General features: G+C 33.9%; 1 protein-coding gene and 1 long non-coding RNA gene across 2 annotated transcripts; both read left to right on the top strand.

Annotated features, from left to right (window-relative positions):
* The first annotated feature begins 578 nt into the window (after positions 1–578).
* Positions 579–2,670, top strand: UMAMIT14 (nodulin MtN21 /EamA-like transporter family protein). Its single transcript, XM_079076197.1, has 7 exons — positions 579–948; positions 1,038–1,100; positions 1,188–1,304; positions 1,394–1,646; positions 1,741–1,902; positions 1,995–2,146; positions 2,371–2,670. The coding sequence occupies exons 1-7, from the start codon at positions 737–739 to the stop codon at positions 2,552–2,554; spliced, it is 1,143 nt and encodes a 380-aa protein (XP_078932323.1). The 5' UTR covers positions 579–736; the 3' UTR covers positions 2,555–2,670.
* Positions 2,671–2,986: 316 nt separating this feature from the next.
* On the top strand, positions 2,987–4,317 carry LOC145157047 (uncharacterized). The gene is made up of 3 exons (XR_013737062.1): positions 2,987–3,403; positions 3,497–3,554; positions 3,677–4,317. It is a non-coding gene; the product is annotated as an uncharacterized LOC145157047 (long non-coding RNA).
* The last annotated feature ends 10,805 nt before the right edge of the window (positions 4,318–15,122 follow it).

Below are 15,122 nucleotides of genomic sequence, written 5' to 3'. Positions count from 1 at the left end.
TCAAGATCTTTGACTTGAACAGTTGAACCTTCCATAACGTACCTCTGTATAATGTCAATTGCATGTATCCACATTGGAGGGTGGTCAAATGGGTTATGGATGTTTAGAATCTGGTCAAATATAAAATCAAAATAATGGCTTATTGCAACCTTCAAATTTTCCGTGTTTTCTATATATACAAGAATGGTAAAAACTTTTTGGTCCCTTATTTTAGCTTTTGTAGAAAAGATTTGGCCATTCACACACGATATGTTCACATGTCATAAATAGTTAAGCTAAATTAACACGCTATGTCGCCTTGCATGAGAGAAAAGATACGTAAAAGCACATGTTTTTAGAGGTAGTAGTGTTGTATAATACCACCATGTGTCAACATAGAAAGATACTTATTTTTTATAAAAAAAAATCTCATCACATTTTAGACAACATTGCCAAATCCCTTTTAAGAATAATTTGACAAAGACATGTAACAAACTTAACATAAATACTAGTAAAGACAACTTAATCTATTGATTGTCGGGTTAAGAAAAAGAAATTGTCTTCACTTCTTTGTTTCGTAACAGAAAAGTTGAAGACATAAACACACAGTCTCTAGTGCATCTCTCAAGCTTCTTAAGACATGCTTTAATGGAGGACACTGCACAACAAAAAATCATTCATTCATTCGATTATAAAACTTTTAATTTGCATATACTGATCAAGAGAGACATCAAATTAAAACATCGATCGAGGGTAGATGAAGGAATTAATTTGGAGGGATCGATGGTCTCGTTTTGTTGATGGAGGGAAGCCATATCTCGGGGTGCTCTTTTTACAATTGGGATACGCTTTTAATGGAATCATAGTGAAGTCTGCTTTAAATAAGGGCTTGAATCCATGCACATTTTCTGTTTATCGAAATATTTATGCAGTCATCGTTTTCGGCCCATTTGCTCTCTATTTTGAAAGGTACTTTAATACTTTTACTTACTTTTAATCATAACTAATATTAATGCATGTGTCTCAAATATTGTATTTTATTTTTCTTAAAATTACAGGAAACTGCGACCTCATATGACGTTGTCTGTGTTCTTGAAGATAATGTTGCTTGCACAATTAGAGTACGCATTCATCAAGGCCTAATTAAACCCACATTAATATTACATTTTAATTAAATTAGCTAATTACAAAAAGTTTGTGGAATTTAGGCCTGTTATGGACCAAATATTGTATTATACTGGAATGAAGTACACCACTGCGACATTTGCCATAGCAATGTGCAACATTCTCCCTGCTTTGACGTTCTTCATGGCGTGGATATTTAGGTACGTACAATACGACTTGCGTAATTTACAAACAATGAAACAAAACTAGCTAGTTTTATAAAGACGTGTTAATTTTTAATTGTACGTAGGCTTGAGAAGGTGAACATAAGAAGATTGCATAGCCAAGGAAAGATCATAGGGACCCTTGTGACAGTAGGTGGAGCCATGGTCATGACCTTTATCAATGGACCACCCATCCCATTGCCATGGACCAAGGTCACCAGAGTGCACCACCACCACCACCCTCTACCACCCGCTACACCCTCTTCAGACCACCATTTCAAGGGTGCGCTAATGATAACTGCTGGCTGTGTTTTTTGGGCTGGATTTTACATTCTTCAGGTAAATAAGACTAAAGGCTATTTTCGTCATTGTGCTACATACAATGATGTAAGACTCAAATTTTTGTCTTAAATGGTTCGATTTTTTTTTCCAGGCTGTGACATTGAAGAAATATCCTGCTCAGTTGTCTCTAACAACCCTCATTTGTATGATGGGTGCTTTGCAAGGATCTGTGATGACTCTTGTTATTGAGAAGGGCAAAAAAGGCATTTGGTCTATAAATTGGGACACGAAACTATTCGCGACACTATATAGTGTAAGAAAACATATCGATTAATTACCTTAATTTCTCATATGTTTTCTATTTTATTTTTCCCTTAACTTCTTTTGTTTTGGGGTTTGATACAGGGAATAGTTCGGTCAGGGGCGAGCTACTATATTTCGGGTCTAGTGATGAAGAAGAAGGGACCTTTTTTTGTAACAGCCTTCAATCCCCTTGGGATGGTGATCGTTGTGATTGTGAGCTCGTTTACTCTAGGCGAACAAATGGACTTGGGAAGGTAAGTTTTGTAACCCATGACATAGTATCTTGTATGTTTGGTATGCATTAAGCTGATTAAAACAATAATTACGTTTTTTTTATCCTACCAAAAAAGGTGGACCCGAGTGAGACATCACTTACTATCCAAAAGACATAAACGACCTCTACGTGATTGGAAAAACTTGTAATGTTCACTTTACATGACCATATATATCATTTTGTATTTTGAATAACTGTTTTCAGGGTTATTGGAGCATTAATTATTGTTCTCGGATTATACCTAATCATATGGGGTAAAAGTAAGGACTCGACTTTGTCTGATTCAAGAAATGACGAGCTAGGAATTGTTGACCTGAATCCGACCCAAGAAAAGAATCACAATGGGATTTCAAAATCCGAGATAGTTGATGGTGAAGCTTCGGTCTGAATCTTTTTGTTCAAATCAAAGGGGAAATCGATTGATTCAAACCTTTAGGGAAGTACAATTAGAAATGATTAGATGATATCAAACTATAGTTTAGAAGGAGGTTATTAGAATGTGTGTTAGTCTTTAAAAAATCAAACTACTATTAGTTTGATTAGGATTTTAATTATATATATATATATATATATATATATATATATATATATATATTAAAATTTATTGTAGTTTATTTATACTATCGTGATTTTGTAAAAATTAAGAGATTTATACTAAAGTTTTTAACAGAAAAATATAGAGTGAATTAGATCTCCAGGATTAGTAGTTTTATTACACAATTCAAGTTTTAACTATGAATTATTGTAGTGTCAAGCGCCAATATGATATACGAAATCGCAATTGCATTTCAATTCAATGTCTTTTATTTGTATATGAATACAAGAAACATTTCAATGTCAATGGTTTTCTTTCAAATATATGGAATGGCTACACCCTCAATATAACTTTATTTATTATGTTTGAGACCGCCTCTCCCTTCTTCCGCTTCCGATTCCGATCAGTCACCGGTGATGAACGACCGTTCCTCAAATTTCCGTCTTTCCTTTCACTCCTTCACAATCATCGGCTTCCATTCATACGTTGTTTTCCTCTGTGCTTTCATCTTTTTTTTTTTTTTTTTTTTTTTTTTACTTCCGCCATGTGGTTCCTTTCGCTACCTCTTGAAGCCTTCCTTCCGTTCTTGCGACAGGTTTGATACTTCATTTTTATAGACAGACGAGTCGAGAGACAAAGATCGAGTGAGAGAGAGGTGTAAAGTAGATGAAATAGACATCGGAAGACCACACTTGCACTACAGTACGTTTTCTTTCTTGATTCCTTCTAGATTAGGGTTTCTTTAAAATTGCTGGTGTGATTTTCCGTCTTTTGATTTTTATTTTCCATGTTAAGAACTTGAATTGCGATTCAACGAGTGCTTGCTCTAGCTGTTGGGTACACAACATCTAAGGTTGGTTGTTTTGTTTTTTAGATATGTACACCACCTGTTCCATAGAATTCCCAAAAGATATAGTGAATTAGGTAACTTATGATTTTTCTATATTGACTATTTTGCCAATTTCCTCTTAACAGGGGTTGTGATAGATGTTGGAGATGTAAAAGGTTATAATCAAGAAAGAATTGTAATCGATGGTATTTCCACATACAAAGACAAAGATCGAATCAACATTTGTGGTGATTGGAATCGATTGTCCCTGAAACAGCTTTGGAAGACATGTTAATTTCTATATTGGTTGCGATAGCAAGGCATTCCCCTACATCTGCTGGTGCAATCATGAAACGTGAGAGATTAATTCAAGTTATACTCCACAAATTCACTACAAATAAATAACCAAATGGGAATTGACTTTATAAAGATAAAAATAAAATCCATTTATAAATATGTAATCATCTTCATAATCATAAAATCTTTTTCATTTAAATATAATTTTCTTTTTCAATCCTGTCACCGGCTCCATCCAGGAGGTGTAAGGAATTTGTATAGAATGGAACTTTGTAGAAGCTGTTGTGGCATTTGTATTATTGATGACCGGATGAATAAAGAAACCGAAAATCTCAAAATTTGGTCGACTTTGGTCATTCAAAAGCTACGTGATTTTATCTCAAAAAGAAGCTTCGATTGGCTTAGAGAGAAAGATGAACTACATATGGAAATGAAAGCCGGAAGTGTTTTCCAAGGAATGCGTGAAGCTTTTATCACATTCCCACCTACATACAACACAACCTTTTTAATTATCATATAGTAATAAATTATTTATAAAATGGGTTGGGTCTAAGTTTTTAACTTTTGTAGGGTATGATTCGAGTGAAAAAAGCGTATTCAATTAACAGTTAATAACTAAAAATAGTTAAATATCTATATTAGCACTATGTTTTTATTAGTAATATTATAAATTTTATAATTATATACTTAATATAGTTGGAAAGGATTCTTTTTGGCACAATGGATCCATTGAATGATAAGGAGCATCTAAGAAATACAAAAACAATTAATAGATGAAAACAAACATCTAATAAAACAATTTTCAGTTTATTCACATTCAATCAACTAATGCGTTGTCTATTCTTTGGAATATTTTTCTGAAAAAAAAAAGACTATCGTTGTACTCTCAAAAACGAACCTTTTGAGCCTGGGTTAGAGTTGTGGTACATTTTCACCTTCTTTTTTGTGTCAATTCACACACATACACACACGCATTAACGTTTCTTTTTGTGTCAATTTTCACGTTCTTATATAGTTTTTAATATTTCGAGGGGGCTGGGTTAGAGCTAAGGTGTTTTGGTTCATGAATTGATTATGCATAAACAAATTATTTTTTATTATCATACATGGGGCACTAATATACTTTTTTTTTTTAAATAAAGATTGCAATTTGTTTCATTTTTTTACCAAAAAAACAAAATACATTGCTATTTGTTGGATTTTTTCATAATTAGGTGGTAAATGCACTAAATAAGAATGTACTTTGAATTTATATTTTTTTTCCCTGTTTTTTGCAATTTGTTTTGATTTTTTTTTTACCAAAAACCAAAGTACATTGCCATTTGGTGCATTTTCCATATTTAGGTGGTAAATATAGTAAATAGCAATATACTTTGAATTTACACGTTTTTTTCCTGTTTTTTTCATTTTCTTTTGATTTTTTTTTCCAAAAACCATACTACATTGCCTAGGTGTATTTTTTATTTTTAGGAGTTAAATGCCCAAAATAACAATGTACTTTGAATTTATACCTATTTTTTTTTCAATTTCTTTACCAAAAACCTAAGTACATTGCCGTTTGGTACATTTTCCATATTTCGGTTGTAAATGCAATAAATAGCAATGTACTTTGAATTTGCACATTTTTTATGTTTTTTTTGCAATTTGTTTTGATTTTTTTACCAAAAACCAACACTAAATAGCAATGTACTTTAATTTTACACCTTTTTGTTTTTGTTTTTAGCAAGTTATTTTGTTTTTTTTTTACCAAAAACCAAAGCACATTGCTATTTGTTGCAATTTTCATATTTAGGTGTTAAATGTACTTAATAGCAATGTACTTTGAATTTAAATCTTTTTGTTTCTGTTTTCTGCAATTTGTTATATTTTTTACCAAAACCCAAAGTACATTGCTATTTGTTTCATTTTTTCATATTTAGGTGGTAAATGCAATAAATAACAATGTACTTTTACTTTACACCTTTTTGTTTCTGTTTTTTTTCCATTTTCTTTTGATTTCTTAACCGAAAAATAAATTACATTTCCATTTGGTGCATTTTCCATATTTAGGTGGTAAATGCACTAAAAAGCAATGTAGTTGTAAGTGTACTAAATAGCAATGTACTTTAATTTACACCTTTTTGTTTCTGCTTTTTCCATTTCTTTACCAAAATACAAATTACATTTCCATTTGGTGAGGTGGTAAATGCACTAAATATTAATGTACTTTGAATTTACACATTTTAGTTTTTGTTTTTTGCAATTTATTTGATTTTTTGCCAAAAGCCAAAGTACATTGCTATTTTTTGCATTTTTTCATATTTAGGTGGTAAATGCACTAAATAACAATGTACTTTGAATTTACACCTTTTTTTGCAATTCATTTGAATTTTTTACCAAAAACCAAAGTACATTGACATTTATTGCATTTTATCCACATTTAGGTGGTAAATGCACTAAATAGCCATGTACTTTGAATTGACACCTTTTTGTTTTTGTTTTTTGCAATTTATTTGATTTTTTTTACCAAAACCATAATACTTTGCTATTTTTTGCTTTTCTTCATATTTAGGTGGTAAATGCACCAAATATCAATGTACTTTCAATTTACACCTATTTTTGTTCTTTTTTTCATTTTATTTTGATTTCTTAACCAAAAACCGAAGTACATTGCCATTTCGTGCATTTCTCATATTTAGGTTGTAAATGCACTAATTTCAATTTTAGTTATATTCTTTTGTCCCATTTCAATGACTTTATAATACTAAGACTGTTTTCGATTTCTCATATTTTTACATGATGCACCAAACTAATGAAATTATATAACTTGTAATTTCACTATTTTTTACATGATGTCATTGTCAATTCCTCACTTTGTCATAGTTTGTTTATCTGATTATCATTTTTTTATTTGAAAGTAGAAGAATTCTTATCAGTTAATGGAATTAAGTAAGGGGAATTGGTTTATTAACAGTGACAATGTAGCAAGAAACATGGAAACATCTGGCCATGAAGAGAGAAAGAGATGTGGAAGAAGAACATTGGTAAGGAAACCGGTGGAAAACACATGGAGGGAAATTTTAGTTTTGGTTTAAGTTTGTAATTTGAGGAAACAAATTTCTTTTCATTTTCTATTCAGGATGCTAAATCAATATGTTTTGCAAAATCAAGTATCTAATATGACCTAAATTGTTGGCATCCCCCATAATCTCACATCTCTAATCCCTGCCTTTCCCCGACCTGTAGCGAAGCGAGGGCATTCCCTCTAGTTAATATATTGAAAAGGATATATATATATATATATATATATATATATATATATATATATATATATATGTGTGTGTGTGTGTGTGTGTGTGTGAGTGTTTCAAAAAAATTTTATATTACATAAAAAATAGGAAATTTTACAAATTTAGATTTTGTGCGGCTTCCAACAAGACAAGCTAGCTTGATTGTCTCACAATTTTTATCAAGAAAATGTGCACACCCGAAAGTTGGTGTTAGCTATTGTTGTGATTTTGGTTAGTGGTTTTTGAGCTTCGATATGGTCCTTCTCTTCGACAACAGCCTAGAAGTTGGTGTTAGATGCTATCGTGAATATAACGTGGTGGTGTTTGTAGAACTTCATAAACAAATGTGTTTTTGAGAGATCGAGTGTAACACCCATTCCAGGTAATTACTTCTTTTGTATTTATGGCAATTTAAAGACTTCAAAAGTGGTTTTTAAGGCAACCATGACGCGGTGGTGGCTAGATGGAACGTGCATTTATGCGCGCCACAACGTGGCAAAGGTATGGCCATGACGTGGTGGCGGCCATTGTGCAAAAACCTAATTTCCGGGATTAGTCCCCCTATTTAAAGGATGTGATGGATAGGGTTTGCTCACCCTTAGCCTCCATCATTGTAACGCCCGTAAATCCGGGCTAGTCAATTTAGAGACAATAAGCGTCAAAAATGACTTTTTGATAAAAGATTATTTAGAATGAATAATCTTAACTAAGTTGTAGTGGTCGTGGCAAGTTTTCCGAAAATATAAAGAATGCCGAAATCCGAGTTATAACGAAGAAGTTATGAGTTGTCGAACGTTCGCGACAGAACCGGCACGACACAGCGCGACGTAAATAGTGAATTTACGATAGAGCGATATTTAGCCTTAGTGATGTAAACGAAAATCGTAGAGTTCGTTAAACCGAGAGCGTGCATAAAAAGAACGTCCAAATCTGACTTCGTATGAGGAAGTTATGATTTTTCTAAGTTTCAGCTTAGCAGTATGCAGCCCGAAGTTCGAATATGAGATCGAGTGGTTTGTAGCCGAAACAATCTAAACGAGAATCAAAGATCTCGTCGATAGTAGTGCAACGGTAAAAAGACAGACGAAAACGGACGTCAGATGAAGAAGTTATGAATTTCTAACGGAGTTTTCCTGTCCCGACCTACTAAAAATAATATAATAAAAATTAATTCAAAATTTGTCGACGGAGTCTAAACGAGAGTTGTAGAGCATAATCTCACCTACGCGTGGATATAAATAACATCGAAAACGGAGATCGTATGCAAAAGTTATGACTTTCTGAAATTTTGAGGCACGCACACCGGGGGGAACGCCCCGCGTTCGGAGCCCAGAGCCTGTCCCGTCGCCTGTCAAGTCCGAAGTTCGTAAGCAATGACGCACGGCGGAACGCGCTGCGCTCGGAGGCCAGACCCCTCCTATAAATAGAAAGCGAGGGCTGCCGTTTTTGTTTGCTAAATTCTTTCCTTTCACTCCCTTATTCTTCCTTTTTCTTGGAAAGTTATATCCCGAAGCCTCGGTATCATCCCGAGACCCGAAGCGAGTCCCGAAGCCCCGAAGACCCCGAGAAGTAAAGTTTCCAAGCCGAAACTCTGCCCGCGAGAAGCCCGGTTTTTGTGAAGATCTCCTGGTTTCACCGAAGAAATACTACATTTAGAGTCGTAGTGCTGTCCGATCATCGTATTATCAGGTGAGTGTGTAGTTACTTTCTTCTACCGCATAGATATGAAGTATTTGATATGAAATACGTGCTATGTGTTTATACGTTGTTTGTTTACTTGAGTTGGATGTTGAATGAATGTTTTATACATGTTTTTAAATGATTTAAACTATAGATGTAATTTATATCTACAAATATGTTGGGTAGAACATGGGTAGATGAAATAGTTGGTGTGTGAGGAAAGATTAGTTTGAGGATGAGACGAAAGATGATATAGATCATGAGAGGAGGGTGACAGGTGAAAAATAAGTGAAACATTTACCCAAACGATGGCCCCCGTCATTCAGCAGAGTAGGGATGACAACAACGGACTATTCTAGACAGTCCTGTGGAACACTAGCAAGCTCGCAACTTGTAGGTGTTGTGGACTTGATGTTCACCGGTGTACTCTAAAAACCCTGGCAACTATAGATTTAGTGCCTCATAATAATACGATGGTATCTATGGATTTAGTACAGTGTTAAGTGAACCTTGGTGACTATGAAGTTAGCGGCTGTTAAGTGAACCCTGGTGACTATGGAGTTAGCGCCTGATAGCTATGGATTTAGTACCTGATAGATAAACTTTGGCAGCAATGGACTTCGTGCCGATTCCTTAGGTAAATCCTTAGGAATGAATGAATGAAGGATAGTTGATTCTTAGGGTAAAACCTTAAGAGTAAAGAAGATAATGGGGATGTGTAATTGGGTTGATTGCTTGATGATTAAATATAATAAATATAATATTGTGGGATGAAAACCCTATATGCTCACAGGCTCCCAAGCCTGACCCACTCAGTTTTCTTTGTATCACAGGTATCAATACGGAGACATATTTCACTGAGAGATTAAAGGAGATGTAAATCATTAGTGTAAATAAATGTAAGTTCTGTTTATGCTTATGTGTCTGTATCGGAACATGACATCCCGAGATTTTGTTATTTAATGAAAATACATTTCTTTAAAGAAATGATTTGATAAATTCTTATCATATTTTGTTTTGGGAACAAATTCCGCAACTCTTTTAATCAAAGGATTACTCTGATTTTATAAAACAAAGCATAAACAAATCAGTCTTTTCTGGCCGTGAAAATGGGGATGTCACAATCACCCTCTCAATACCAGAAACAAGCCCTAGCCTCCGTTGTTAACATCTTGAAGCTTTTTGGTAGTTTTTGGTGGTATTGAAGAAGAAGAAGAAGGTGTCCTTGGTGCATTGTGAGATCCTTAATTTTCTCGGTCAGAAAAGACCTTTTTATGTATGCTTATTTTAAAGCAAAGCTTATGTACAAATATGGAATTGATCCTGTAAAAAGTATTTCTGAAGAAATGTTTTCCATTGATTTATCAAAACTTGGGATGTCATAATTGATACAAGAAACATAAGCATACGTGTAATCATTATTGGCCTTACACATCTAATGGCCTACATTTCCTTTAATCTCTCATCAAATCCCGACATCAAATACCTTCGTATCGATACCTGTGATACAAAGAAACTGAGTGGGTCAGGTTGGGAAACATGGTGAGTACATAGGGTTTTCAACCCACAATAATGTAGTTAATATGTTTAATCATCAAACAAGTAACCCAATTATTCATCCCCGTTTTCTTCTTTATTCATCCCCAATGATTTATCCTAAGGGTCATCATAGTCATTGTTACTGACAGTATTGTTTCAGAGATTTCTCCACAATACATATCAGTAGGTTTCTTTCTATATTCATTCCTAAGGATCATCTTACTCATCGTTGCTGACAGTACTGTTTCAAGGATTTGTCCATAATACATGTCAGTAGGAAGTAGAGTACATCAAATGGGCACAAAGTCCATCACCTACAGGTTATAAACCTGCATGTGTTCCACATGACTGCCTTGAATAGTCCAATGGTCGTCACACATACTCTATTATATGATTACATCGTTAGTACACTAGTACTATTAAATTCGTGACATCCTATTATCATTTTCATCATTCATCGTACTATGACATCTTATTAGTTTCATCTCTCATCATACTATGGCATCTTATCATTCAAATCTCTCATTACCCTTTATTACCCAACATATTATATTCATGAAAATACATATATGACATAAATCATATAAAAATTATTTTATAATATTTCATCTAACACATAACATCTTTGTACATAAGCACATATAACATTCAATTATCTAAATACTTTATATCTATTTTTAAGATGAAAGTTACTATGCACTCACTTTTTAAAGTGGATGATTGAAATGTTGGGCAGAGCTTCACTTCAGTACTTAGCTTTTCGTTTGATGTGACCTAGGTTCATATCACTAAGTCTTAGTCTTATATTCCTGGTGATTAATGATAGTCTAGAATCATCACTAATCTCAATGTCTACATCAAGATCTATCAAGTAAGGAGCAACCACATAGGATCATATAGGAGGTAGGGTCCTTTAGGTATACATAGTATACTGTTTGGAAATCCTACTTTAAACACCTCACTAAATCCACCATAGACATCATCCCTATAAGTAGATCAATCAATATAATGACTTGGAATCATTGATAAATCTTAATTATAGGTTCATAATAGTGACTATGACTATTATTACAAGTTACACTTAAACAGAGTAAGTGCAGTTTAACTTACAAAGTATTTTTATGAAAATAGGAATTGTGCGGACTGAACTCTGACCCGGGAGCTTCTATTCTCCAGTTATCTAAAGTTGCAGGGCCTCGCTAGAGTGGTCGGGAACTGGAGAGTAAAAGGGACTAAAGATACAAGATAATATTAGAGAGTTCTGGATGAATGGGGTGGAAAATGAGCTATCATTCGCCTCCTATATATAGTTGGAAAAAGCAGTGTGTGTCGCGTACTCGGTCGGGGTCGGTGATGGGGCTCCTACAGACGTGTGACACAATGCGAGTTTCTGGTGGGGCTACGACGGGATGTTGGTGCACGCATTGCACCTTGTCTGCGCGTAAACTTTTACAAAACTTAAAAAAATTGTATCTTCTTCATACGAACTCTGTGTTTGACGTTCTTTTATCCACGCTTAGCTATCGACGAGATCTAAAAATTTCATTTAAACTATGTCGGCTAATTTTTACTTTATTTTTAAAGTTCTATTTTTACAGGCTTAGACTGTTAAAGTCCGTGTAAAAATCATAACTCTTTCATACGATCGACAGTCTTTATATCGACGAATAAGTATGGAAGAGATCTTCAACTCTCATTTAGATTGTATTTCCTAACAATCGACCGATCTTAACTTAAATTTTTGTACCCGCACTGCTGCGCTGAAACTTCAAAAAATCATAACTTCCCCATACGAAGTCAGATTTCAGCGTTCTTTATATGTACGGAATCCTTGTCACATATACGATACTTCGGTTAAGATTATTTATCCTAAATATTCTTATATCAAAAAGTCATTTTTTATCTCTTATTATATCTTATTTGTTTAGCCCGAATTTGCGGACGTTACATGCATAGATCCAGCAAGCAAACCTCCTCATCATCTTTTGTATACCTTCTGGAATTTTTTAAGTCCTCAAGTTTATACCTTTATGTGCTATTATTCTAGATCTAATCTTTTATGCAATTTTCTTCATGCTTAAGGTGGTTTAAGTGGATAGATTCCATAAAGTTGGCAACTTTATGGATCCTTGAGGTCACTTTGTAGTTTCTATTTCCAGATATTGAGTTTTGTAGAGTTTTGGTCCCATGCATGAGGTTTTGACCTCATTTCTAACATTTTTGACCTAACTAGAGTTCAATACATGCATTGGACATGTATGTCCATAAAGAAAGGATTTTTATAAGTTATATGGGTGTAAGGAAGCCTTCTGGAAGAGATGAACGGGTGGCTTAATGGATTAAGGACTTAATTCATTAAGATGTCCAGGAGCAATTCATACGACATGGAGATATGCTCACCATGTCATGGCGATTGGGATTCTCGTGACTGTTTTGTCCTGAGTTTACCACATCCAAGCTTGGCCACAATGTGGTAGCCAGCTGTGTTGACTTTTGGTCGTTTACTTTTTGACTAGTTTGACTTTTTGTCAACCTTGGGTAGAATTGAGTATTTAGTTAAAGGATAGTCTTGGTTTGAATTTAGTTAGCTTAGGTAGTTGGTTATATTGTTGAGACTGTTGTGGTGCTTCTGCTGTTTATACTTTGTACTGCAGTATGTATCCTTGTGTGTAGGATGTTGGTATGTTGTAGTGATCTGTTAGATTGGTAGATCTGTTATGATTACTTGTGATTTGTTGGTTATTGTTTATTTGTTTGCATATGTAAACATATTGTAGTTGGGTTGAGGCGGTCATGTTGTGTTGTAGGTCAAGATACTCGACCAATCCAAGTGTACTATAGGCCTTACAAGGCGGTCCATTCAGACTGTAGGCCCAATGAGGTCGTCCTGTCAAACTGTAGGCTCATGTGTGCATACATTGTATATGTATTGTTGTATGCGGTATTTTAGGGAATTCACTAAGCTTTGGATTACAGTTGTGGATTTAAATGTTTTTTCAGGTACTTATCAGATTGTGAAGGCGGGACTCTACACATATCAACAGTTTTACGATTCAATATTTCGCACTGTTTCCTTATAACTCTGATTTTAAATTATGGTTTATGAACAAATGGTTTGACTTGAATGTAACTTTATAAAAATAGGTGTCTATTCTATTTTAAAAATAAAAAATTTTATTTTGGATTTTGGGACGTTAGATGAAGACCTAGAAATGATAGACTTTTTGATGATATATATATTGTTACCACTACTTATAGTGAGTCGTGCATAGGCCATAGGAAGCATAAATTCTACATTGCTTGGAATTCTTGTCTTCTAAATCTGATTTTAAAATTATTGATTTAAATGTTTTTCTTTTTCTCTAGCTCCTGCTAGCGGTTTCTTGTCTTAATATAATTCAGTTGTTCTAAAAAAAATGTGCATGCAAAAATCATACAACACGTTACAAAATAAAAAAGTCCATATAAATTTGAAGGCATGTTAAACTTTTATTAAGGGGAAAGCTTGGCACCATCTAAATGATTCAAAAGCTCTGAATTAATCTGCTTCTAATTGAAAACATGATATAAGTTAAGTCCCTGAATGGTTGTGTTGTTGTGCTGAACTACTATTTTACGAATCTATTTAAAAAATTACAATTTTACCAACTAAGAATTGACAACAAATGAAATATCAATATTGTACATATATCGTTTTATTCGATCGTGATTTTTGGTATGCCAATTCATATATTAAATCATGATTGTCTTCATAGAATTTTATTTAATTGAAACAAACTGAAACAATTTCCAGGAAACATTTAAGTGTTCCGTTGAATTTGTGTTTAAAGTTAAATGGTTGTTGGAAATTATTACAATTGAATAAAATGTTATGGAGACAATCATGATTAAATATATAAATTGGTACGACTAAATTGGTATGAAGACAATCAAGATATTATATATAAAATATTGATGTTTGATTTGTTGTCAATTTTCGGTTGGTAAAATGGTAATTTTCTAAATAAAAGGCTAAAATAGTAATTTAACACAACCATTCAGAAACCTAACCAAATAACATATCAATGGCCGATTAATTCAAAGCTTATAAAATAGAGGGTGCCAAACTAGTAACATCCGTTTTCTCGGCTAGTATCTTCAATCCTTTGGTTCAAGGTTAATTAAGTTTTGGGGATTTTGACTGGTAGCGGCTCGAGGTTTAAGGGTGGTGACGCGACGGTGTAGCGACACGACCTTTAATAAATCTTGTGGTGCGAGGAGGCCGATGACCCAAACCCTAGATATTAGGATTTGGGCCCTATTTAGCGTTTCGTCATTTCACCAGTCTCCATCATTAGAAAGCATCCCCTTTGCAACCCTAGCTTCCCTCTCTTGTGTTCTTGAATTCTTCTGTGTTTTGGTGAATCTTGAAGGTAAAGGAAGGTCATTGTGGTGCAAATGAGCTATGTTTCTAGCCTAGATCCAGCTTTCCTTTAATAATTTTGGACCTTTGTGAGTATAAACTTCCAATCTTGATCTTTATTTCCTTATATCTAATTATTGTGACATTTTGGTCCCTTCCGGTCCATTTCTTTGGAGTTCTTGGCATTTGGAGATCTCCAGAACATTATGCTTGGATTTTATGACTTTTGGACTTGTTTAATGATGGAAAATAGGTATGCATGCATTCAGTTTAATCCATGCATCAATTTTGATCATCTTAAAGTTAGGGTTAGAGTTTTAAAGAGATTTAGACATGAGAATGGATAAAGTTGGAAACTTTATCCATTAAGTCACATAAAAGAGTCAAATATGAGATTTAGGGTTC

This window comes from Lactuca virosa, chromosome 2 (assembly GCF_052849685.1).
Source record: "Lactuca virosa cultivar CGN04683 chromosome 2, Lactuca_virosa_CGN04683_v6, whole genome shotgun sequence".
NCBI classification, from domain to species: Eukaryota; Viridiplantae; Streptophyta; class Magnoliopsida; order Asterales; family Asteraceae; genus Lactuca; species Lactuca virosa.
This window is presented reverse-complemented; position numbering and strand designations above follow the sequence as displayed.